Source organism: Littorina saxatilis, linkage group LG2 (assembly GCF_037325665.1).
Source record: "Littorina saxatilis isolate snail1 linkage group LG2, US_GU_Lsax_2.0, whole genome shotgun sequence".
Lineage (NCBI taxonomy): Eukaryota > Metazoa > Mollusca > Gastropoda > Littorinimorpha > Littorinidae > Littorina > Littorina saxatilis.
In genome coordinates, this window is record NC_090246.1 from 33086575 (window position 1) to 33114250 (window position 27676).

The following is a 27676-nucleotide window of genomic DNA, read 5'->3' on the forward strand; positions in this document are numbered from 1 at the left end:
ATTTTCAGCACGCCTAATTTTAGCCAAGAGAGTACAGTGTATAAAAAGTTAGCCATTTGCCGAGCGGTTCCAAACGGGATAGCGGGACACAGTGGGTGAAATAGTGTCATTGATCAAAATACCGTGACAGATTGATACTTTATCAACATGCAGGCGATAAAGTGTGTCGTTGTTGGCGACGGGTAAGGAACAAATTTTCATTTTGATGTCTGGTTTGAACATTCCTGACCCCGATAATCGGAGAAGTTTCCTCCATGTTTTCTCGGCTGCTCATCGGCATTTAACAAACAGGAACGCAATCTTTACTTCCTAATTGTTTTATTTTACTCCTAGTTACATTTTTTTTCGTTTGCTTTTATGCGTTGTTGCCATTTTGCATTGGTCTTTTAGATGCCGAGGTTGTCTTGTGTGAGGGAGTGGGCTTTTGCCGACATGAGAAGTGAACATTTCTGACTCCATGACTCAAGAATGCGATCAGGAAGCGCTTATAGTTATACCACAGGCAGTTGATTCATATCAAATGTCCACTACATGTGCCACCAACTGATCTCCTTTGCCCCATGTGTCTCAGTGACTTTTGATATTGTTCCTGGTTGCTTTCATTAATGTACTTTTGTCCCATATTGTTTCTGAAATGTAGCTGTAAGTGTAAGTTGTAACCTTGATCTACTTCAAGTTTTACTTTTAGTATGTTCCCCACCCTGATCCAAAACCACTACAGTTTTAATCTTCCTGTAGGTGGATGCATGCATAACATTACAATTGGTCATTGACAGCAGAAGGGTGGATGGTTGGGCATGATTGCTTTGCAAGGGAGAAGGGGGCGGATGAATTATAATATTGTTAAGTCGGCCGGGTTATGGTTATGCTTGAGTGGGGCTGTGGGCTAAAAATTTGAGTGATTGTTGAAGTGCTACTGCCCAAGAATTAGGCCTATACTTTGACTAAATAGGTGCTGATTAAATGGAAAGTGTTATTACTATTAGTTTTGGGTTTGTTGAGAAACTGTGATGACTATAACGCTGCAAAGTAATCATGTTCGTCAAATAAACGCAATCAATGAAGCTTATACTAGTTATGGATAAGATCTGTACCTTAATACTTCCTCTGAGTTTGACACCCCCCCCCCCCCTAACACCCTCACACCCCTCGCACCACCCCCACCTCACATTAATTATATATTGTAAAGAAGGGGAATGGAAAAGAAGGAAAATGCTCTTGTCATGAATGCGCTATACCATGTTTTGACTAGATAATATAGTAAATTAGATATTTAGTCCATGTTTGTCATCAACTTTTACACCCTTGAATATTTTTGTACACTTGCATGAACCCAATCATAGTCTTACACGCACTAGCCTTCTTAACCGGGTTTTGTTTAATTACTTTTAATTAAGTGGGTGTCACTGTCAGTGTTCATGAATCTTAAGAATTGCTCAAGATTAGATAATTTCTCATTTGAGTTTTAGTTCTTGTTGATGTTACTTTGTGTTACTATTTTGTAAATAAACATGTATGGCTGCAATTTTATGTGATTATTTTGTCTCATTTCAGAGCTGTTGGTAAGACATGTCTCCTCATCAGTTACACCACAAATGCATTTCCAGGAGAATACATACCTACAGTGTAAGTTCACGGTCTTAATTTTAGCAGTTCTAGCTTAAATTGTTTATCATACTTAATGGCTGAAGATATGAAAATCAAACAAGACTTTAGTGAAACTCACAAGAGTGATTGCTCGGCACAATGTACAAGTTTAGCTAGGTTCAGTGGTCTTAAAATTTAAATTTAAAATATCACATCTATATTTTGATGATTAATTTTAATTTTACAAAACTCCTTTTGAGTGAAGAATAGATGGTGGTTGTTAAACATTAAATCATCTGGAAGGTGGCTGTATATTTTGTTTAATGTACAGTTGAACCTGTTATACCAAAAGTGGTCATTATAGACAGGTGCATGGTCGCTATGGAAAATTAAATTTTGTGGAAGAAAACTTGTCTGGGATCGTTGGGAGTGGTCATTCTGAGCAGGTAGTTGCTTTTAAGAGGTGGTCGCAAGGGCAGGTTCGACTGTATTTCAAATTATAAATCATTTTGCGCAGAGCAGTACAACTGCAAGAAGAAAATTAGAACTATAGAAACCAATTAGAAAACATTCCAGCAAGAAATCTGCAGTGAAAAATGATAACATTAATCAGCAGAACCATATAAGGCCAAAAAAAATAATAGGTGTGGTTACGGTAACATAGCCAAAAAAAATAGGGTAGGAAGGTAGGCAATCACTTTTTTTTTTTTTTACTTTTTTTTCTAATGTGTACAAATTAAACCTACTTGACAGGGAAATAAGTGTGCGACTCGGGCGCTTTCGCTTTCATTGCGTTTTTTGCACTCGTTTACTTGGTTTTTTTTGTGTTTTTTTGACAAATGTAATAAAAAGTTATAGGGTCGGCCCCAAAAAATAGGGTAGGTCGGGTTACCGTAACCACACCTATTTTTTTTTTAGGCCTAAGTTATAACATCAACTAGAATCTCCCCAGTAATTCAACTAATTGGCTTGGATAGTTGTAACTGATCCTCATCGCTTGAATGATAGTGCTTTTGAAAAACGATAACAGAAAGATGAAAAAAAGAAGCAGGCTTGCCGCACTTATGTGCGTGCACTGAGAGAGAAGCATGTCAAAGTTTGTTGAAGTACATGTATTTATTTTATTTTTTAGTTATGTGTTATTAAGTTGTTATTGCATCTTTTCATTTGCAAGAGGCTGTCGTAGTTGCAATGTTTGCCTGTATTTTCTGGAGCACTGATCTACCTGTCTTTAATTTCACAGATTTGACAACTATTCTGCCAATGTTATGGTAGATGGTAAACCCATTAACTTGGGACTTTGGGACACAGCTGGACAAGAAGATTATGACAGACTACGACCACTTTCCTACCCACAGACGGTGAGTTCCAAAGTCTGAGTTTTGTCTGTTAGTGTTAGTGCCAGGTGCATTGAAAGTAGAAGATTGCTGAAAACTTTGAAGACATAATTAGTTAAAATGTGTGTGTGTGACTGTGACTGTGTTTTGACTCTCATAGTCGTATAGTCCCAATTCAGTAATCTCTCTCTCTCTCTCTCTCTCTCTCTCTCTCTCTCTCTCTCTCTCTCTCTCTCTCTCTCTCTCTCTCTCTCTCTCTGTAATAAAGAGTGCAAGTTCTCTCTCTCTCTCTCTCTCTCTCTCTCTCTCTCTCTCTCTCTCTCTCTCTCTCTCTCTCTCTCTCTCTCTCTTATAAATATATATATATATATAAAACATCAGAAGTTGTGAAAGAAACAATTGAAAGTCAGAAGAGACTTTCTTCTGAGATTTGTTAAAATCTCTTAGCAGAGCAAAAGAGAGAGGAAACAAAAAAAATGTGTCCCTTCACAGACAGCCCTATTGGGGAAATCAGACCCTCCTCGGACGGGACCGAGTTTCCAGAGATATATATATACTAGAATGAATACCCGCTTCGCCGGGTAGCCGGCTTCGCCGGGAAGAAGTACTTAGAGCCATACGCCGGCTTTGCCGGGTCCGAACAATGGACCCGCCAAGCTTAGGTCCCTCCCAGATTCGTGGAATGGGAACAGCACGAAAATGATTCAGTGGCCATAATGCCATTCCTGACCATATCGAGTCCCATCCTTGTCGACGAATGTAACCGTGTTAATCACCTTTGGAGGCGAACTCCACTCAAACAGGACTGAGCAAGTTAGAGCTTATCTCTAAGCCCTTTTGAACTGTTATGGCTTCTCAAAGGAAGGCCAGTACATAAAATTACACAAAAGCCGCCAGACCACATCACAAACAGAACTGAACAATGCACAGGTGTTGCTCACATAGAGACACACACACACACACACACACACACACACACAAACACAGAGAAGCCGTATCTATAGAGAGATAGATGACAGTGTATTTTTCGCGTGGCTATAAATTGATTCGACCTTTGCACTTTTACAGTGAGGATAATTTACGGGTCCAATTTACGTTCTGGACACTGCGGTGACCTTCTAAAAATAGTAACAGAACGCCGGGAATATCCGAAGATACTATAGTGCACCATACGAAGGAAGGGAGGTAAACGCTGAAAACATGAAGAAGATGAGAAGATAAGGAAGAGTTACTTATAATGGTGAAATGAACACAAAAACCAAATTCGGTTCAGCGCTGCGCGCTGAGAGCACGTGTTGAAATATCTCATCGATGATATTGTGTCCGGGGTGTAGCTGAATACGGTGTCCAAATTTGAAAAAGATCCACCGAGAACTTTGGCTTTGGTGTGTCGGTATGGGGGCCCGGGTAGCTGAGGTGGAACCAAAATAGCTGAGGTGGAACCAAAATCGGTTCAGCGCTGCGCGCTGAGAGCACATATTGAAATATCTCATCGACCAGATTTTGTTTCGGGTGTATCTGAATATGGACACCAAATTTGAAGCAGATACATCGAGAACTTTGGCCGTGCATGGCGATCAAACACTCAAACACACACACACACACACACACAGATAGACAGACAGACACAAGTCGTATATATATATATAGATATGTCAACATTGTTGTGTGCAATTCTTTCTTAATCTTGCATGCAAATATTGCTCTGAAGTGATTAGCATTTGAGATTGGTCTCTTTCTATTTTCAGGACGTGTTCCTCATATGTTTTTCCTTGATCAGTCCTGCCAGTTTTGAAAACGTCAGAGCGAAGGTAAGTGATTGTCTAGAACTGTATTTCAAACACATATTTGTATTATTGGCAAAATCCCAAATTAACCACATGGTAGTGACATCACATACTGAAAGAAGAGCGACCGTTTTACATTCCCTCACTGAGACTGTGAACCTCATATCTAGCTAAATCGGGTTATGGCTGTATTATTTACTACAACAGTTATTGATGTTATTTGTATAGTTTTAAAACCACAGCAGACTTTACTTTCTGCTTCATTCTTTTGTACAGTAAGAGGGAAGAGTATGTTCTCTTTACATAAACATGTTATGTGGCTTTTCAGAATTGTATTTATTCATTATGGTTTGTTGGGACTCAGCAGGAAGTCCTTACTGAAGTAGTCTTGTTCTTTATGGCATGGTAGGATACCTTTGTGATACATAGTGAGCTAACACAAAGGCAAATGTAACATATGTACTGTTTTAAATGTTGATGTGGGACCCTGACATGAGTTATTATGCTCAGCAACTATGACATTCATCAACAACAACTGATGAAAGTAGACTGGTCAAGATGTGCATATATATGGGTCATTCTCAGAAATGGTGGTCCAGTGAGAGTGAGTAGGGGTGACACATTTGAAATCATGAAAAAGTAAATTAAAATTATTTCTACCACGACTTTTTTCATCTGAATCTATTCCTGAGACATTAAAGCATTGTTGTATGTCAATAAAAATGATTTCTATACGTTGGTGTTGTTTTTGTGTGCTTTTCAATTGCGAAGTTCAGCCGTTTCCGGATCGCCGAAGCGTTACACGACTTTCGTGATCAACAATATGTTCAGTCTCATGGCTAAATGCAAACATGCAAACACCAACAAATTACTGCAATCGACAGTCAGGAGTTCAGTTTTGGACGTAGCAACACATCTTTGCAAAAACTCACGCTGAATTTGAAGTTACGGGCTTCGAACAAAAAATTCTGAATGTCGTAATGCATCGTATCCAAACTCGACGCGCGAACATCGGACAGCAATGTGCTCCATGACTTTGCCACATCACGGCTATTTTTAGCTCTTTGGCGCGCAGGAAGTTCGAACAAGAAAATAGTCCTTTGAATCACAGCCAAATATTCACAGAAAACACCAGAATCATATCATTTGCTGAAACTCATGGCGTCGTTTCCCGACCTACGTTACGACTGAAGATAGTTTTTGACTCACATGCGAAGCAAAAGTGAGTCTATGTACTCACCCGAGTCGTCCGTCCGTCCGTCCGTCCGTCCGGACGTCCGTCCGTCCGTCCGGAAAACTTTAACGTTGGATATTTCTTGGACACTATTCAGTCTATCAGTACCAAATTTGGCAAGATGGTGTATGATGACAAGGCCCCAAAAAACATACATAGCATCTTGACCTTGCTTCAAGGTCAAGGTCGCAGGGGCCATAAATGTTGCCTAAAAAACAGCTATTTTTCCCATTTTCTCTGAAGTTTTTGAGATTCAATACCTCACCTATATATGATATATAGGGCAAAGTAAGCCCCATCTTTTGATACCAGTTTGGTTTACCTTGCTTCAAGGTCAAGGTCACAGGAGCTCTTCAAAGTTGGATTGTATACATATTTTGAAGTGACCTTGACCCTGAACTATGGAAGATAACTGTTTCAAACTTAAAAATTATGTGGGGCACATGTTATGCTTTCATCATGAGACACATTTGGTCACATATGATCAAGGTCAAGGTCACTTTGACCCTTATGAAATGTGACCAAAATAAGGTAGTGAACCACTAAAAGTGACCATATCTCATGGTAGAAAGAGCCAATAAGCACCATTGTACTTCCTATGTCTTGAATTAACAGCTTTGTGTTGCATGACCTTGGATGACCTTGACCTTGGGTCAAGGTCACATGTATTTTGGTAGGAAAAATGTGTAAAGCATGTGAGTCGTATGGGCTTTGCCCTTCTTGTTACTTAATAGTCGAGCCTGCAAAGCTTTGTCACAAACTTACACACCGCGGATGGCGACAATGTAGTGTCGGAAGGATATCGAGTGCAAACAGTCTCTCAAAGCGCGAAGTTTAGCGGAACAAAGCAGCCAAGAAGTTTTCGTATCCTCTGATTGTCGATGTTCGACATTCATCAAGTACTTAAAATGGGTAATCTGAACGCAACAGGAACTTTCAACAAATACAGCAAACTCTGACGAATTGTGTTTTGTGTAGTTAATTTGGGTCAGACGGGTTTTGCCGGCAGAAAAGGCCAAACAGTGCAGATTCATGTCTGTCGCACAGGAACCGAAAGTGGTTCAAGCATTTCGTTTCTGTGTTGCGACATTCACCTTAGTCAGTTCCAAATGTCATTTTTTTACCAATATTAGTTGAAGTCCTTACCTTTCATAACTAGAATGTGTTGGGTAGAACACAAAAATACTGCAGAACTGATAAAAAATGCACAAAGGATTGAAGGCTTAGGTGGTTTAAAGTTGGAATTTGGTTTCCATGTTACAACATTCATCACGTAAATACAACACTTTAAAACGTCTCTTATTCAGCAACCAATTACTCTTTTTGTCTAATTTTTGCATTATTATGTATAGCAAACAATAGACTTCATAGTAAAAACAATTATTTTGTATTTCTTGACACTTTATTTTTTACTTTGTATGTAACACTTTGGACCACCATTTCTGAGAATGACCCATATACAATAACATTAACATTTCATTAATAGGCTTGTCCATTCTGATTGCTATCACCGGTGGTTTTTTTGCATTGAAATAGAAAGTCATCCTGATGTGTATGATGTTTGCAGTGGTACCCGGAGGTGAGCCACCATTGCCCCAACACACCCATCATCCTGGTGGGGACCAAGCTGGACTTGCGGGAGGATAAGGAAACCATTGAGAAACTCAAGGAGAAAAAGCTGTCCCCTATCACTTACCCACAGGTAACATTTCAATGTTGTTCTGTCTCTGGTAACTGACGCATACTTTTTTTATCTGACGCATTGCTCTGCCACCATAACCACCCCCACCCCCGGCTGGTCGATGGTCCAATAGTTTTGACATGTAGACTGGCTGAACTTTTTTTTTATTGTAGCAAGGACATTTAGACCTATACATGTTTTCAGTCCAGGTCCTACTTCACTTGACCTATTGTACCTTGAAATTTAGATCTTTTTGGTGCATTGCTTTTCTAGTTCAGTTAGTGTTCTCTGGGTCTGTTTTATGGGGAGGACAGTTACTGTGTGCGAAAGAGAAGCAGGCAAGAAAGAAAATATGGGCTGCAGGTACACACAGTCATGCACATATATCTGTATGCGTACATGCAGTGTACCCGCACATTAAAAACAAATCTGCAACTTTGGTGTCAGTACTGATCTTGCAGGGTTTAAATACTTCGGAATCTTAAACAGTTTTAGCAGTTTGAATGCTCTGTTTGTTGTGGTAGAGAGTGTATGTGTGTGCGCATGTGTGTCTGTTTTTAAACACCAAGTGAGGGAAGTCATTCAAGTGATCGGCTAATTTAACTGTCAGATAAACTTCAGCCATCAATAAGAGATTGTATCGTAGGACCTGGTGATAAGCCACAGAGTCAACAGTGGAACTGAAATGTCCCCCAACTCTTGATAATGTAGTCATTACTGACTCATAGCTAAAGCGCTGTTTACATGGCAGACTTACAACCAACTTTCTTCCAACTTTCAAGTAATTTTTGTCAGAAACAAGTCAGTTGAAAATCGCTGCCCATGTGAACAGCCCTTACACTCAATCTGATTTTAAGCAAGGACTCTCTGCTGACTTGCACAATTGGACCTGTCCAATCGCCTTTGTTGTTTTCCGGCTGGACCTAACCCAAAAATCGTGATGGTAAAAGTCTGCCGTGAGTCATTTGTAACTAGCTGATGAGGGGAGCAGGGCTCAACTGAGTATTCAAGTCGCTGCTGAATCTGAACTAAATTGTTGGGACCGTTGAAAGGACAGACTTTTCGTTGACTTGGCCTCACATTCTTCGGGTGCGACTTCAAATCAACTAAATTTTGGGGGGAAAGTTGGTTGAAAGTCTGCCATGTGAACAGCATTTAACATGTTACAACTAACATAACTGTCCATCGGTTTCAGGGTCTATCCATGGCCAAGGAGATCAACGCAGTCAAGTACTTGGAATGCTCTGCGCTGACACAGAAAGGACTCAAGAACGTGTTTGACGAAGCCATCAGGGCGGTGCTGTGCCCCAAACCCAAACCAAAGAAGAAGAAGACCTGTCTGATATTGTGAATGGCTGGTGACAGCTAAAGACGGTACTTGTTAAGAACCGGGGATGGGGAGGGTGGAAGGGAAGACGTTGATCGATCTGCATCTTGGTAGTTAGGCTTGTTTTCTACATTTACTAAAAAAAAAAATCGGTATGCATGATGCATTAGGGGGGCAAGCTGTAAGGCACAAACATTATTAGGCTGGTTATTTTTGGCGTATGTATATTTATGTAAATGAACATTCATCTTTGCCATTCCTGTACAAATGTGCATCAGATTCAGACTAGCCTTCTGTATACAAGTTCTTATCGCTGTAAAATATTTCTGTATCATAAACGTCTAACTTTTAATTATTAACTTTGATTTCATTAGGGGGCCCAGGCTCATTGATTTTCTGTACCATTATATGGGCATTAAAATTGTATGAAGTATTCAATGGGGGGGAAAAATCAGAAAAGGCTAAGCAGTTTTCCAAGAGATCAAAAAGAGTTCAGTTCAAAGAGACGGAACTGAATATCACTGTGGCTTTGGCAATACAGCATTTTCTTCTTGCATGGTCGTGTAGTAGTTTTCTCTTTCCTCCAGTTGCCGTACGTAGACATCATTGTAGCAGAACTTGACGTTTGTTAACTTCTGGCTGGTCGACTGGTGGTTTTGCTTCTGGTTCTGTGGCGTGTTTGTTCTCATCATGATGGTCTTGATTGTGAATCTGCGATTGTCTGTCCCCCCCAAAGTTAGGCTCTGCTGGATTTAAAAATGTTCTCTTTGATTGTGGTTTAAAAGCTGTTCTCTTAAATGTGGTTACAATTGTTCTCTTGAAACCGGTCTGTTGCCTCTTTTCCCTGGAATTATGTTGTTTTAAAAGTGGTGTTACTGTTTTAACTACTTTTTGTTAGTTTGTTTGTTCTTTTACTGTTACTTTTTGAGAGAATTATGCATTTCTTTCTGATTTTTTTCTTACTGATGCTACTGTTAATGTCAGAAGGGCTAAAAAGTTTTAATATTCTGGCTGAACTTTAGATGTTCGTGAATTTTGAACTGTATCAGTGTATGCACAGAATCACAAATCATCCCGTAAGTTGGTAAGTTCTTGTGAAACAAAAAGGTTAATTATGGTGACCAGTGCTTCCATGCAACGAACCAGGAAGAAGAAGTGACCCGAGATCATTGTTCATTTAAAGTGTGATATGTGGATGATGAGAGGGTAATAAGATCACAAAATCATTTTATGACTGATAGTTCTGACTTCGCAGAGGGGCCAAATACACCTTCCCCATATATATAGCTTGTAATCTCACCTTAAAACCCATGGCGTCATTTGTATTGATAAACACACATGGCTGAAAGCTCAATATTCATTGTCAGCAATTCTTAAGTCAATAGGTGTATCATGGAAGTCTTGTTTTTGTGTGCGTGTGTAATGACCAACGCCTCAGTCAGATTGTTCTTCTGCATGTCAGTCTGAAATTGCTATGCTTTGGGAGAATACCTGAAACTGCTTGTTATTTTCTCTTTGCTGTGACTGATCTAATCATTTAGCACAAGGTGTCCAATACTTCAATAGAAATGCATTACGCCATTGCCTGTGGTTTTATCGGTTTCATTTATATTTCTGATGCTTTCGTCTTTTGAAGGAATCGTACTGCGACTTCTGTTGTATAATGTTCAGCTGTTTACTTTGAGTACATGTGGTGCAAGCAATTATCTTTTCTCTTTGAAATTCACAGCTACCACTTTTTCTACTTCTACACCCCATAAGAGGAAGTTTTACATTTTATATATTTGCTCTTTGAAGCATGTTTATTTCGTCTTTTCTTTGTAATAAAGGTCAGGTTTCAAATCCAGATTACACAAATAAACATAAAATGAAAAGTAACATAAACTCAAGAAACTCATTAAAAAGTTTAGAAAGTGTAAAAAAAAAAAAAAATTCATGGTTATTATGTACTCATATGTAGTGTCTGTGAACTTCAGTTTCTAATCTCTATTCTTTGTTACCGAAAAATGTTTTTACAAAATTTAAAAAGTTACTAATTTATCTTTTCTCAAAATAAATATTCAGAAGTCCTTGGAATTTGTGTTTGTTTGTTATCATGTGTGACAAATTATATTTACAACATCCAGAAGATTTTCTGAGAGAACCGCTTGCTTGGAGCTTTGCAGTGAGTTAGTTTTTCAGATGCAGGGTTCCAGCCTGTGTTCTCATGTTGAAAATCTCTTTGCATTGTTTGCAATTGCACCAATTTACACACATCACACAGAGGGTTTGAAACGAAAGTGAAAGGGTAGACAGCTAAAGAAAATGGTTGGGGATTCATTATATTTCAGAATGTTTGGTTAGACATGTAATCATTTTGCACTGCAAGAGAAATGCAATAGTGTTGAAGATGAAACAATTTTTGCTGACTTAATATAAGTTTGCATACAAGTGAAAAGTTTAAGAAGTTCTGAAATCAGTTAGGATGGAGGGATTTGTGATTTTTACGAATTTCTGCTTGGAGAAGATGATGATTTGGGAAGGAAAATGTGATGTTTTTGTAAAGAAAAGGCTTTGGACCAAACAGAAAAAAAAAATGAGTTTTATGATTTGGTTGTTGCTGACTATTGCTTTTCTCAAGATATAATGAATTGATTATGTACAGTTTTTATATTAACTTTGTACATAAAAGCCTCTTCTTTGTTTTGACCCCGAAATGTCTTATATATATATGCATCTGCCTTTATTTTATTTTTTAAAGTTCTTTTTTGAAAATCGTTGTCAGCATGTTTTATATCTAATTGAGAACAGTGAGTAACAGGGATGCTGTGTATTTTTTTCTATGTCTTTTGTAATCTGTGTCTTACAAAATCAGTCCGTGTTCAGATCATGTTTGTTTTGATTCATAAGAAAAACAGATTCACACAAAAACGAAAACAAAATGACACACACAAAAACAGACACAGCAGACATCTGACATTTTGAGTTCATGTGGCAGTTAAATGTATGAAACATGGTCATGCTCACCACCCATTTTTTTTTTTAAACCCCATTTAATATCATATTCTTACTCCGAATCACATTAGCATTGAGTCACCTGAGATGCTTATCACTGAAAAACGCTTACCCGGCTAAAGAATTTAAAGGGAAGCAACCCCATCACCAAAACGAAAGTGAAAGTAGCTTTGGTAATGGGCCAGTACACCGGGAGTTACCTCCCATACGGGTGTATGCCACGTCACTTCCTCTAGGAACACGTGCCTATTATCATACGTCTTTTTCACCTCGGAGAGGACGGTTCACTTTTTGACGCTCTGTGGCTGACCTTGTGTGTTTGAGTGACACCCGCCGGCCACGTTACCCAGCTTGTCTGCTCGCCTTGCCTACAGTTTGGTGAGCTCGTTCCCGTTTGTTGTTGGTTGTTTGCGCTGTTTCGTTACTGTACGTTGTCCGTTTTTTACGGACTTGTGTGTCAGTGACTTGCGTGTTTCGCCATTTTGTTGTGTGAGTTAGTTAGCTAACTCGTGTGACTTTGCTAGTAGCTCTGCGTGCCCTCTTTCTGTTTGGGCAAGTGTAGCTTTAGTATTTTGTTGACGCGTAAGCGTGTGTGTTTACTGTGTTTTCAGTCGTTTTGACTTACGTTTCAGTAAATCTTTTTACTTTGCCACGTGTTGTTGACGTTTGTGTCAGTGTCTTGCGTGTCGCCATTTTGTTGTGTGAGTTAGTTTTCTAGCTCGTGTGACTTTGTTTGTAGCTCTCCGTGCCTCTGCTTGTGGGGCAAGTTTAGCTATAGTATTTTGTTAACGCATTAGTGCGTGTGTTTACTGAATTTTCCAGTCGTTTAGACTTATGTTTCAGTAAATTTTTTCGCGTTGCCACGTGTTGTTGTCAACATGTCTGATTCAGACAAGCGCCGTGGCAAGTCGGACCCCAAGGGGAAAATTAAGGCTAAGTCTTCCTCTTCCAAAGCAACGTTACTTGTTACAGACCAAGAGCGTAACACTTTGTTGGCTGTACCAATTTCGGCGCCTAGCGCTGTTACTACTTCTGCTTCTTTTGCGGCGCCTAGCGCTACTGTTACTTCTGCACCTGTCTCTACATCGGAGACTTCGTCTTCTTTGTTAGCACCTGGACAAGGTGCGTTGGTTTCCTCTCTGTTAAAGTCACTGGTTCCAGAAATCCGCAGCTTGGTGCAGGCAGAATTTCAGCGTTCCGTCGCCAGCAGTTCGGCGTTTCCGGCATCTGGCAGTGACGTCCGGGCATTGGCTTCCGTGTCTTTGTCCTCCACTTCCGGCTTGGAGCAGCGTCCTCCCTCTTCAGCGTCGGTTGGTAAGCAGAGCTGGTCCGATAGCCCTCGTGAGGCGCCTGGACGTTCTCCTTCGGGGGACAGCTCTTTCGCATCGGGTCACGACCGATACCTTGCTGATCTTTCATTTCCGGCGATAACCTACGAGGCCCCGGACTTGTTCGAACAGCGGCGGCAGTCGGTTTCGACTGCCGCATTTCCGGCACTTGCCGGAAGTGATGATCCGTCCGCTCCGGCACGCTACGGCGGTCGCGGCAGGATGGAGTATTCACTGACTTCCGGTCCTTCCGGATCGCGAAGTCAACCAGTGCAGTCTTCACTTCCGCATTTTGCGGTTCCGTTGACTACACTTCCGGTTTCGGCCGGAAACGCTTCTTCCTCTTCTGGTGGTTCCTTCCGGATACCAGATAGTGGATTACAGCGTGCGCCTTCCGGCTTTCAAGCGCCTAGGCTTGAGCAGGCATCACTCCACTCAGTCGGGGGAGTGACGTCAGCTCATCCAGCTCCGGTTTTTGCGGATGGTCGTCCTGCTTACCCTTTACCTTCACAGGGTTTTGGGCGGCAGGATGACGTTAGTGCTCAGGCTTTTCCGGTTTCCGGTTTGCCAGGGCATGCTTCTGCTTCCGGAACTGGTGACTTCGGTCATGGTTCCACGTGTGACTATTCTGATGCTCCATCAGTGGTCAGCGAGGAGTCGCGGGGCGTGTTTCCGTCGAAGCTCAAGTCTGTTCTTGACGTCGCGGCGGAAGTAACGTCTCGTTATTTTCCTGAAGGGGTGGTGGCTGCGGACTCTTCCGCATCATTCGTTCCTTCTGCCATGGCGGACTTCCGGCCGGCACAGGAGGATGTTTCTTCCTTCCGGTTCGCCGAGTCTCCGTCAGTGGCTTACCAACTTTCGCATTCACTGGTTCGTCCAGCACATGCGGGGAGTGGTATTCGGCCAGTGCCTGTTCCGTTACTGCTTCCTTTTGGTCCAGTTCCGGAATCAGCTCAGCAGTGGGTGGCTTCAGCTGCCCAAGCCTCTTCCTTCGTGCCTACGGCCAATAGGAAGCTTGGCATGCCCAATCAGAGCCAGAATTGGCTGGCGTCTTTTGCACTCCCTAGGGCTACCCTTCCGGTTTCCCGGGAATTGCTGCCTCTTCTGACTAAACCGATCAAGCGTGATTCGGTTTTGCCGGTTTCCGAGGCTTCCCTCCTCTCTGCTGAGGAGGTTGGACGTCGGCAGATCGAACTGTCCTCCATTGCGGAGACTCTCGTTCGGGCTCTGTCTCGGGCATTGACCGATTCGCTAGTTCCTTTCACTCTCAGTGAAGAACAGAATGCGGACGATGTCTCTGCGCTTTTGACCGCATTGGCCAAGGTCAATGAGGAACAATTGCGTCTTTCCTCCCTGCAGTACACCCAAGCGGTACTCTGCAGGAGGGATCTCTTCCTCTCGCAGTCCCAATTCACGGAGCTGGCTACTAGGGAGACCTTGAGAGTCTCCCCGGTCTCAGAGGAGTCTCTCTTCTGTCCGCTGGCACTGGATGCCAGACAGAAGGAGATTCAGTCAAACAAGGACAGTCAGTTCCTTGACTACACTCTGAAGGGGGTGAAACAGTCTCAGCCTTCTAAACAGAAGCAGGCTCAGACATCGTCTAACCCCAAGCCAGCTCAGAAGCGGCAGGCTTCGCCGGCCGCTCGTGGTGGGAAGAAGAGGACGGCATCGGGGAGGGGGCGTGGCGGCTCTGGAAGTAAGCCACACCCCCAATGAAGCGCTCCCGATCTCACCTCCCTCCCGCCCTCCACCTTGGTGATGGCGGGAGGCCCCTCCCGGGCACTTTCTCGTTGGATGTCGGTAGTAGACAGCCAATGGATTGTGGGAGTGGTGAGTTCGGGCTTCCGTCTACTCTGGCGGGAGGAAAAGGCGCCTCTTACCCGAGTGCCTCCGCGGTTCAAGCCCCCCTTCTCGCAGGAAGCACGTTCCGTCTTGCAGTCGGAAATTGCCTCCCTGGAGCAGAAGGGCGCGGTGGAGAGAGTTCGGGTCCACAGCTCCCTGGGATTTTACGGGCGTCTGGTCGCTGTTCCCAAAGCATCAGGAGGATGGCGTCCCGTGTTGGATTTATCTCTCCTCAATACTTTCTTGAGGGAGATAAAATTCAAGATGGAGACGCCAGCCTCTGTCCGAGACTCTCTCCGCCCAGGAGACTGGGTGACCTCGATCGATCTCACGGACGCATACTTTCACATTCTTATGCATCCGACCGACCAGAAATGGCTTCATTTCCGGTGGGGAGATCAGATCTACCAGTTTCGCGCACTCCCTTTCGGGCTGTCTCTCGCACTGTGGATTTTTACCATGGTGGTGAGACAGGTCTGTGCACTGGTGAGGTCCCAGGGTATCCGTCTGCGGGCTTATCTGGACGACTGGCTCATCATGAACCAGTCCCAGAGCGGCTGTTCGCAGGATACCCTGACGGTTCTTCGAGAATCCAACTGGTTGGGGTTCTCGATCAACCGGGTAAAGTCGGAGCTGACCCCGTCACAGACATTCACTTATCTGGGGATGTCTTTCGACACGGTCGCTTGGACTGTCCAGCCTTCTCAGAGAAGGGTGGACAAGCTCCAAGCTCAGATTCGCTCCACTTTACCTCTCCTGATGGCTTCCATCCGCTCGCTCGCCTCCATCTTGGGGCAGATGGAGTCTATGGCTCTTCTGGTTTCACTGGGCCGGGTCCACAAATGTCCGCTTCAGTTCGCGCTGAAGCCGTTTGTGGACTCTCCTCTGGTGGACTGGGACGCCCTCATCCCTTTGCAGGGATGGTTCCAGTCTGCGACCCTTCCGTGGTTGCACACGGAGTGGGTCTGCAGAGGTGTTCCGATCGTCGTGCCCCTCCCCGACCTGGACCTCTTTACAGATGCGTCCAGGGAGGGTTGGGGGGCACATACAGATCTTCAGACTCCTCCCTTTCCGTTACTCAGCCGAGTAATCCGGAAAGCGGAGATGGAGGAGCCGGCCCTTCTTCTTCTGGTCGCTCCTCTGTGGCCGTCGCAGGTCTGGTTTCCAGATCTTCTTCGGCTTGCCCAAGGGCCCCCCATTCCTCTCGCACTCGTGCGAGGGGAACTAGTGCAGCCCCGAACAGGCATTCCACACGAGGAGCCCAGTCTTCTGAAGCTTCACGTGTGGAAGTTGTTCGGGACTCGCTGAAGCGCTCTGGGGCGTCGTCTTTGACTCTGGACTTGGTGGCTCGCTCGCATAGAGCGTCCACCTCTTCAGTTTATGCTTCCCACTGGAAGGCATGGACTGCCTGGTGTTCAGCTAGAGGGGTGAGTTCGGTGGCTCCGCGCTCTATTCAGGTCGCTAACCACCTCTCTTTCATGTCTTCACAGGGCGCCTCAGTCTCCTCGTTGAGGGTCCGGCGCTCCGCTATCTCGGCGACTCTTCAGCAGATTGGTCGTTCTGTTCGAGTCGGGGGCGTTATAGCTGCAGTCATTAAAGGGGCTGCTCTTAAGGAAGCTAAAGCTCGTTTGCCCGCTCCCAAGTGGGACTTGTTTTTAATCCTGGAATTCCTTCGTTCTGCGGATTTTGAGCCTTTAAGCGAGGCCAGTCTGTTCAATGTCACTCGCAAAGCGCTGTTTCTCCTTTTGTTGGCTACGGCCCGACGGGGTAGCGAGGTCCACGCCCTGTCGGGTCAGCCTGGAGATATCTCCTTTGAGCCGGACGGTTCCGCATCTTTGCGTTTCCGGCCTGATTTCCTGGCCAAGAATCAGTCTCCGGGGCAGGCCTCTCCGCTGGTTAGAGTTAAGGCTCTGACCAGCGCGTTGGCCCCGGGTGACCCCGATTCGGTCAATTGCCCTGTGAGGGCACTTCGTCTGTACTTAGCCCGGACTCAGCCGATTCGGTCTAGTTCTCAGAAGTTGTTGTTTATCTCTCTCCTTACTAGGCGCGAGAAAGATTTGTCGAAGGTAACGTTGGCCCGGTGGGTGTCCTCGCTCATCAAGCAGGCTTATGAGTGGAGGCGCACAAAGAGGGGGGGGGTTATGCCCTCCTTGCCACTTGACTCGGCCCGAGCCCATGAGACGAGGGCGTGGGCATCCTCTCTGGCAGTTCTGCGCTCCAGACGTCTAGAGGAGGTGCTGACAACTGCGTATTGGCGTTCCGAAGATGTTTTCATAAACTTTTATCTTCGGGACGTCACAGCTCTTCGACAGGATGGCTCCAGAGGCCTTCCAGCGCTCATAGCAGCAGGCCAGTTCCTGTCCAGAACTTGATGGTGAGTTTTGATTCATTTCTAGCCCACCGCCTTGTTGATGTTATCTGCTAATGTGATTCGGAGTAAGAATATGATATTAAATGGAAAATTTCCTAAATAAATTATCATTTAATTAATATACTTACCCGAATCACATACTGTATTCCCTCCCACCTGCCCCGCTTATGGTTTTAAGATTTTTTAAAGCCGTATGATAATAGGCACGTGTTCCTAGAGGAAGTGACGTGGCATACACCCGTATGGGAGGTAACTCCCGGTGTACTGGCCCATTACCAAAGCTACTTTCACTTTCGTTTTGGTGATGGGGTTGCTTCCCTTTAAATTCTTTAGCCGGGTAAGCGTTTTTCAGTGATAAGCATCTCAGGTGACTCAATGCTAATGTGATTCGGGTAAGTATATTAATTAAATGATAATTTATTTAGGAAATTTTCCATTATACTTAACATAGGATTTTCATGAAGCATTTTGATAACTGCAGTAAAGCTTATGTTCTGAACATGGTTGGTGTAATTATTTTCTGTTGGTAATGAATTGGTTTGTCTCTTTGTTTGCTTATAAAAGTGACTTTATTTCGTAAGGGAACATTTCTGTGTCCGGGCTAGTAATTTTTATTTGTGTTTTGTTTCCTTTTTTTTTTCTTTTTTGTCATTGAACGAAACACACTTTTGTTCCATTTTTTCCAGTATTTTCCACCCCAGAACACACAAATATGCACCCATGCTCTCTTTCCTTCTCAATATTTCTTCACGCAGCTGTAGTGTACTAGAGTTATGTGTGCTATTTTTGGCTAATTTGATTTGTCACTCTTTCATTTACGTTTGCATTAGTAAACTAGGACATTCATTAAGCTTGGCCTTTCACTCTGTAACTAATTTGTAGTATGTATTGCAGCATTTGTAACAAATATAACAGTATCGTAACAGTTCTAATTGGCTAATGATTATTGAAGTATGAGACATTTTGCACCTTCCTCTTGAAACCTTGAACAATGGTGGGTAAAGATACTGATTGACTAGTGTTTACTGATTTTGCTGTCTTTGAGAAAGCAAAGAAATATTAGGGAAGGGAAATTTACCTTAGATGGTTATAACCATTTGCAGCACAGCATTTTTGGTGGAGCTAGTTTCCACGATTTTCATTCAGTTGATTAAAAATCATTAATTTAATTTAATTTGTATTTAATGTTTTGTGCTTCTGGTTCTATTGCTTGGTTATTTCTCCACTGAGTTAAGGTTCTGGCTGTTGCCTGTTGGCTCTCGTGAGTTTTTATATATGTCGCTGTTGTCTTTTTAGTTTTCTTTCAAAGCTTGGCTTTCTAGGTAGTTGCTCTCCATTTTTACTATGGTCACTACATAACGATCATTGCATTCTATGGTTTGGTACAAAGAAAAGTCTGTATAAACTTTGGCATTGTGTTTTTCTGTATCGCTGTATCGAGAAAACATGAGTCCTGTACAATAAATAATTTTCTGTCTTTACAGTTTTGACTGATGTTTTATCCATTGGTTGAATCTTGTCTGTGTAACTGTCTGTTTGTCTGCATGCGTGTGTGTGTGTGTGTGTGTGTGCACATGATTGTACATAAACAGAATTTTCACTCAAACAAATGGGTTGGTCTGACTTGCAAATCATGATTTTCGTGGCTGCTACATGTAGTTGCTTGAGAATGAGACTGAAAAGGACTAATGACAGGCTTTTCAAAACCGGCATTTGGTCCCAGCAAAACATGCAGTCAAGAAATACCACAAGTGTCCTTTGAAAACTGCTTGTGAGTTCAATATACAACTCGGATAGTGTTAAATAAATTAAAAATGCAATATCAATGTCAACAAAGACTGGATAAGCAACTTTTAATCCCAACAGAACGAGGAAGTTCAAACTGATTTGAAATCCGTGACACTCTACAAGCCACTTATGTGGAGTACTGTTTTTCTTTGGCCTTAGACACGAGTTTTCCTTCTTGGTCCTTGAACGGTCACACCGCTGTTTGTGGAAAGTCAATCATTTATTAACTTCACAAATACTCCCGTTAACTGCATATTTCCGATGTTTTACCAGTTACAAAATGCACACAAAGTAGTACCTGCCATGTGAGACACTCCCATGAGAGGACACCTCCCAATGAAAAAACGATTCTGTGGCACGGTCCACTTGTTTAGTATCCTGACCAACAAATCATACCTGTCATGACAGGTCACCTACATGTGGGGACACTTTTGGCTGGTACCAAGGGTGTTCTTTTATCGCAGGTAACACTGTACCAGATATGAAATCATCAACGAACCTGTCAGACGTATCAATTTAAAACTTTTTATTTTTACCAAATTCAAGTACCTTTTTTTTTTTTATCAAAAGCGGGTTTTGGTATTTTTATTTATTTATCACTTTATTTTTAGCCACAAAACACTTATTTTATCCGCAGGCCTGTGTTAATGACAGTTGATTATTCTGCAGTCTTACAATCTGCGTCGGTTATTATCTACGGTCGGGATAACAAACAGACAGAGAGAAAGGAAGGGGGATTTCCTCTTCAGTTTATCCGTAAATCCGGCCTAGGAATGTCATAATCGGTATATAATGACGTGTACATCCTTCCACATAAATTTAGGCTTGCCACGGACAGGTCAGCATCAGTACTCGGATGGTGTACTCCCGGTTGACCGTCAGTTTCTCGTTTCTCGTTTCCCGGTTTTCCGTCAACCGAGACCAACCTATACTCGGATTGACACGCGTGACTGGGCATATTGAAATGAAGCACTGTTTTAAGAGATACGGTTGAACCCCCCTTTTAAGACCTCCAAAAATCTGAGAAAATCAGGTCTTAAAAAGGAGGGAGTGCTAAAATGGGAGTCATTTTACAGAGGTTAAAGAACAGAAAGTGAAAAAACAAGGTCTAAAAAAGGAGGGAGTCTTAAATTGGGGGGGGGGGGGGGCCGTCTTAAAAGGGGGGTTCCACTGATGATCACTGATTGTACTCGGATTGACATGCGTGACCGGGCACATTGAAACGAAGCACTGTTTTCAGAGATACAGTCAGCGAAGCTATCCGAACATGAACATCAGTCTGTTCGGCAATGTGTCATTTAAAAAAAGAAGAAGAAGATTAAAATCACTCGGACATTCCAGGAAATATGTTCATGCGAATCGAGAAACTGATCTAATTTAAGCCCACGAAAACGTCATGTAATTACGCTATTTGAAGCCATATCGGAAAGACACGTTACAATAATTTAAACAGAAACACATCATTACAACAAACGTAAACCAGGAATTAATACCACTTCCAAGATAGGTCATGTGATTGTAATTGACCAGTCAGATACCCCATTCAATTACCCAACCCTAGTTTATAGGATTCTTGGCATGTCACTGATCACATTCAAAATTCTGTATCATAAAATCTGTCCGGTTAGAATCCACTGAATATAGGCTATTGCCCGCCCGTTGGAGTGGCTTAAAGTTTGGGCCAACAACACTGTCACTGATACGAAATTACTGAAAAAGTCAAATGATCACGTAAAAAGTCTTTCAGGCGTTTGAACCGGTATTTCCTCTATAGCCCTTTATGATGAGACCGTTTATTTGTAAAATCAGTAATATGACTAGAAAGGTCATTCATTTTACATGAGGTAGTGTCCATACAGCGGTACCTACAACACAGACACTCCCGAGAATCAAATTCACAAAGGCAAAGTTTTAACGTCAAAAACGACAAAAATATAGAGCACCTAAAACTGAACAAGTTTTGCATGTCATTGAAAAGAACAATATAAGATGTTTGGTGGCTTGTTGTCAGACCAGGGGTTGTTTGTTCGGTCCCGGGGGAGCATATCGTCTTATATTGCTATTTCATATGTTACGTGGATTTCCATGGTCAATTGGGCAAAACTGAGCTCAGTGCAAAAGTGATATCGACGACATTTTCGTCGATATCAGTTGAGCAAGTGACTAGAGACTTTTTGAAAGAAAAGACATTTAAAAAAACCCTGAAAAGTACAAGAAAAGAGTAAACAAAAAGGAATAATAATCAGAGGGAGGGATATGGAACAGCCAAAACTGAGACAAATACTTTTCTAATTTCTTTACAGTAAATACAAAATGTCCAGAGAATTAGCAATATATCTAACATTGACTGACTGTGTGATGATATCTTCTGCTATTGGTCTGTTTCGACACTCGATTTTGATATCACTGTCTCAACAGATCATAGCAGAAGATAACAACACACAGTCCGTCAATATTGGGTACTGTTTCATCATTATCGACCAAGGCAAATATATATTCAACACAGCGCACACAATATTTCTGAAAACTGCTCTTCCAGAACCCACGCTCAGTCATGCGTGTCAGCGGTAATTGAGTTATCACAGAGGCTGAAATTTGCTGCCCAAGACGGAACAAAGTCCACTTCTTACACAGTGTTTGTCTTGTTGAAATCTTCATAATATTCATCTGTGTTTAAGATGTGCATGATTTATTTTTAGCATAACGCGCTACTGTTATTGTTCTTAAAGAATACGACAAATTTAATTTGTTTATATTGTAAACTATTTGTCAAAATCTGAACATTTTTTATTCACGTTCAGGAAATGCAGATGAGAGGGAGTTCTTATGGACTTGTGTCCCTTAATATCTCCCTCTTTCGTCCTTGATTTTGCGTTGATTTTCTTCACAAGAAAGTTTGTTAGGATGTGTAGCTCAACCGGTAATACTAATTCTAATTCAGTTGTACTGGTATTTATCTGCCTTGCTGTACCGCTGTCGCAGTTCTGTTACTATTTTTAGCCGTTCTAATATTAGCAGCGGAGTAATGTTTATTTAGCTATGCATGTGTCCAGGAAGAGATCATCCAACTGAGTGGCTCTGCAGGTGTAAGATGTATATATAAGCGCTAACCCTAACTTTAACCTTATAATCTTCACTGAGGAAAAGCGGGTAGCTAGCTGGGTGGAGTGTGTATTGTGTGTACTCACCCATGAGGTGACCGGTTGAGTGACTCGGTGCGAAAAACACTGGCCTTGTTATGTGCACTGTCTTGCACAGTTCAAACAAATTCCTGCACTGTTTGTTCGGTTGATTTTGACCTCAGAATACACGTGTGCGTATCGACTTCAACATCCCCATCTGCAGGTAAGAGTGCAGTTTATTTGTTAATTCATTTATGTTCAACATAGTTTTTTTCTCACTGTATAACTTTATCAATCAAAAGTGGCAATTGAATTGAAGCATTTGTGTGATTTACACGTTTGTTTTAATCATGAAAGTTGGGTAGTTTTATGCATTCTTCGTTAGTACAAAGGATCTATCTTGATTACGTCGATACTGTATGTTAAATACGTGATCTCCGTATGTTGCTGTAACAAATTATTGTGCCTTTAACTTGTACTGTAATAACGTATAACAAGGTTTCTTATAATTCAATCAGTCGGTAGATCTTTTTCTTCTTCAATTTTGTTGTAAAGATTAATTAAATTGTTGTTTGAATTCGTAATTTTCCTTCCGCGCGCGCGCGTGGGTGCGTGCTGCGTGTGTGTGTGTGTGTGTGTGTGTGTGTGTGTGTCAGTGTGTGTGTCAGTGTGTGTAGTATGTGTGTGTGTGTGACGGTGTATGTGTGTGTCACGTGTGTGTGTGTGTGTGTGTGTGTGTGTGTGTGTGTGTGTGTATGCGTGCGCACACACGCGAGGCACGGTTGTGTGCATGTGTGTGGTGTGTGTGTGTGGGTTGGATGGTTATTTCTTTATTTGTTGTTCTTTTAGAGTAATCAGTTTTCACGACTGAAGAAACTATAAGATGGGACAAATTCTGGCTGTGTTGTTTCCGTGCTATTACAGTTATTTATAAAATGTATAAGTTGGAAAAGAAAATATCAACAAAACAGATGCTCGACTGTTGTTTGTTGGTTATTTTTGTTTCTTTCTTTCTGTTTGTTTGCTAACTCCCCCGCCCCTCCCCCCTCCCCCCCCCTCTCTCTCTCTCTCTCTCTCTCTCTCTCTCTCTCTCTCTCTCATTCTCTCTGTTCTGTCCATATTCATTAAACATGTGTCAGTATCAGTGTATCAGTCTCAATCTCTCTGTGTGTCTTCCTGTGTCTCTCTCTCTCTCTATATATATATAAATACGTACCTCTCTCCCACCTCCTCCTCTCTCTCTCTCTCTCTCTCTCTCTCTCTCTCTCTCCCCCCCCAACAAGTGAACGAGGAGATTAGTAGTGCACTTTTCACTGCAGCGACAACGCAAAATAGCTCTCTCTCTCTCTCTCTCTCTCTCTCTCTCTCTCTCTCTCTCTCTCTCTCTCTCTCTCTCTCTCTCTCTCTCTCTCTCTGATCGTCTCGTCTCTGTTAATAAATTGTTATTTTCATTTTCAGCGGTGGCATCCGATCAAAAGATAAAAGAGGGAAGGGACACGGCGGGAGAAGCAATGCAGAGAGATGTTAAATGCGTCGTTGTGGGTGATGGGTAAGGGTGAACACCAATGTAACGCAGTATGTAAAACAAAGCTGAAATGGCAGTAAACACAATTTTACAGACAAATTACTCATACTCTTCAATCTATTAACGAAATGATGTTAAAAGAAACGTAAAATAATACAATTCAAAAGAACGATTACTGTAATAAAACTTAGAATAAAAAAAAAATAATAAAAAAAAAATAAAATAAATTAAATTAAATTAAAAATAAAATAAAATAAATTAGATTAAATTGAATTCAACAGGAAAGTGAAATGGAAGTGAAATAAAACGAAATAGAAATAAAAGAAAAGAAAAGAAGAAGGTTAAAAACAAGAGAAAATAACCAGCTGGCACTGTTAAAATCCAATAGACATGCAAATGTTTTCTGTTAAGAACAGCATCCATTGTGTAAAGCTCTGTTATGTTATTTTACGATAGGCTCGAACAGCTGTGCGCAAATGTCGGTTAACTTTTTCATCCTTCTTCTGACCATTATCCCGCGATAGAAAAGTTCACAAGCGGCATATGGCACTTATTGAAAACAGTTTTTGCTTTGTTTATTCCGCCTTCATGGCACTATCTGGTGTTGACCGTTTTACTTTTGGGACAGAGTGCTGCATAGGCCCCATTGTTTGGGCTCACAAAGTGCACAAGTAGGACAGGCACAGCAATCTGTCATTCTAGATTGTTTGTATCCGATTGTTTTCTTTCCTGCGATTCTACAAATATATTATACTAGAGGAATACCCGCTTCGCCGGGTAGCCGGCTTCGCCGGGATGAAATACTTAGAGCCGTACGCCGGCTTTGCCGGGTCCGAACAATGGACCCGCCAAGCTTAGGTCCCTCCCAGATTCGTGGAATGGGAACAGCACGAAAATGATTCAGTGGCCATAATGCCATTCCTGACCATATCGAGTCCCATCCTTGTCGACGAATGTAACCGTGTTAATCACCTTTGGAGGCGAACTCCACTCAAACAGGTTTGAGCAATTTAGAGCTTATCTCTAAGCCCTTTTGAACTGTTCTGGCTTCTCAAAGGAAGGCCAGTACATACAAATACACAAAAGCCGCCAGACCACATCACAAACAGAACTGAACAATCCACAGGTGTTGCCCACATAGAGAGAGAGACACACATACACACACACACACAAACACAGAGAAGCCGTATATATAGAGAGATAGATGACAGTGTATTTTTCGCGTGGCTATAAATTGATTCGACCTTTGCACTTTTACAGAGAGGATAATTTACGGGTCCAATTTACGTTCTGGACACTGCGGTGACCTTCTAAAAATAGTAACAGAACGCCGGGAATATCCGAAGATGCCCCCTCGTGCACCATACGAAGGAAGGGAGGTAAACGCTGAAAACCTGGAGAAGATAAGGAAGAGTTACTTGTAATGGTGAAATGAACACAAAAACCAAAATCGGTTCAGCGCTGCGCGCTGAGAGCACGTGTTGAAATATCTCATCGATGATATTGTGTCCGGGGTGTAGCTGAATACGGTGTCCAAATTTGAAAAAGATCCACCGAGAACTTTGGCGTTGTGATGTGGTGTAGCGGCTTTGGTGTGTCGGTATGGGGGCCTGGGTAGCTGAGGTGGAACCAAAATCGGTTCAGCGCTGCGCGCTGAGAGCACGTGTTGAAATATCTCATCGATCAGGTTGTGTCCGGGGTCTCTGTGAATAAGCCCACCAAATTTGAAGCAGATCCATCGAGAACTTTGGCCGTGCATCGCGAAGACACAGACAGACACACAGACACACAGACACAAGTCATATATATATATAGATACTAGGCATCTTACCGTGAATATCTAGCCTTTCTTTGCCTCTGTCTGTTTGTTTGTCTGTGTGTCTGTCCGTCCGTCCCGGCGTCTGTCTGTCGGTCTGCCTGCCTGCCTGCCTGCCTGTCTGTCTGTCTGTCTGTCTGTCTGTCCGTGTCTGTCTGTATGTCTCTGTTTGTGGCCTGCCTGTCTTTCCCGCGTCCGTCCGTCCGTCCGTGCCATCCGTCCGTTCGCCTGTCTCTCTGTCTCATCTCTCCCTGTCTGTCCCTGTCTGCCTGCCTGTCCCTGCCCCCCTCCGCCCCCCCCCCCCCCCCCTCCCACTCCGCTCTTCAAGTCCTCTCCCTCCGAGTCGTCAGTCTAGTTGTGTCGCTCTCACAGTAGTTCCACGGTTTTCTCTTTTGTTTTCTCGTTCCTCTTGTGAACCTGTTGGCAGAAACACATGTACGTATCAGTGTTTGTGTATTACTCTTCAAAACTAACCACAGGAAAAGAAAGAAAGAAAGAAAGATGCAAACAAATAAACCGCAAACATGTGGCCCATGATTACATTCATGTGCCTGTGCCGTACATGACATGATGCTCGCTGGCAGCCTGAAATAATTACTCATTATATAATTGGTGCACGATACGGAAGTGATGAGAGCCCTTAAGTAAAAAGTGGGTCACTGATGCCAACTTCCGTATCAAAGTCCCACTTGACAGGCAACTGAATCAAGAAAATAGGCTTAATTACATGTTGACAAAATTTAACACGCATTGCAACTCTGGGTTTTTAGGTCTAGTGTTATGTATGGTTATGTTGAGGAGTGCCGATATGGAATCTACTGACCTAACTGGTCAGGTTAGAATCAGTGTTAGCAGAAAGAGAGAGAGACAGAGACAGAGAGAGAATCAAGGGCAAAAGAAGGAAAAGAGGAAAATCAAATGAAAAATAACAAGTCGCGTAAGGCAAAATTACCACATTTAGTCAAGCTGTCGAACTCACGGAATGTAACTGAACGCACTGTATTGTTTTACCAAGACTGTACAGCTTCGTCAATCCCCGCGTGAAGGAAATCGCTCGGCCTCCCACGTGCAAAACGTAGTGATATTGACACGCCAGATTAGCGCGGTAGCGTATTGTGCCAAGCAGGAAAGCGCGCTTTTCTCTATTGTTGTTAACTTTCTGAGCTTGTTTTGAATACAACCTATCATATCTATATGTTTTTGGAATCAGGAAATGATAAAGAATAAGATGAAATCCTTTTTGGGTCGATTTCTTAAATTTTAATCGTAAGACTATAATTAATCTATTTTTGTTAATTGTGATCACATTTTAAGAGCAAACATGACATATGTATATATTTTTAGATTCAGAATGTGATGAAGAATACGATGCAATCAATTTTAAATCTGTTTGCGAAAAATCGATTTTAATGACAACTTTAATGAACAAACTCATTAATTAAATTTTAAGCCTCCAAGCTGAAATGCAATACCAAAGTCCGGGCTTCGTCGAAGATTACTTGACCAAACTTTCAACCAATTTGGTTGAAAAATGAGAGCGTGACAGTGCCGCCTCAACTTTCACGAAAAGCCGGATATGACGTCATTAAAGACATTTATCCGAAAAATGAAAAAAACTTCTGGGGATATCATACCCAGGAACTCTCATGTACAAATTCATAAAGATCGGTCCAGTAGTGTACTCTGAATCGCTCCACACACACACACACACACACACACACACACACACACACACACACACACACACACCACGACCCTCGTCTCGATTCCCCCTCTATGTTAAAACATTTAGTCAAAACTTGACTGAATGTAAAAAGCTGGTTCTTGTGTATGACTGTGTACGCAAGTGTTAGAGTGCTTTGGAGAATCAGGAACATGTGTGGGCTTGCGGCAACCATTCTTCTTTGAGGATGAAGGTCGCTTGTTTATTTAAATGC

At 42.4% G+C, this 27676-nt stretch overlaps 1 protein-coding gene across 1 annotated transcript in view; it reads left to right on the forward strand.

The window, feature by feature from the left end:
• Positions 1–2: 2 nt before the first annotated feature.
• The window catches only part of LOC138958798 (ras-related C3 botulinum toxin substrate 1), a 34512-nt gene continuing 6838 nt past the window's right edge, over positions 3–27676 (forward strand). Inside the window, exons 1-7 of the mRNA XM_070330090.1 lie at positions 3–182; positions 1555–1626; positions 2831–2948; positions 4673–4735; positions 7513–7647; positions 8822–8963; positions 10339–10340. Of these exons, the coding sequence (XP_070186191.1) occupies positions 148–182; positions 1555–1626; positions 2831–2948; positions 4673–4735; positions 7513–7647; positions 8822–8963; positions 10339–10340 (567 nt within the window). The 5' untranslated portion in view covers positions 3–147. The remainder of the gene's footprint in view (positions 183–1554; positions 1627–2830; positions 2949–4672; positions 4736–7512; positions 7648–8821; positions 8964–10338; positions 10341–27676) is intronic.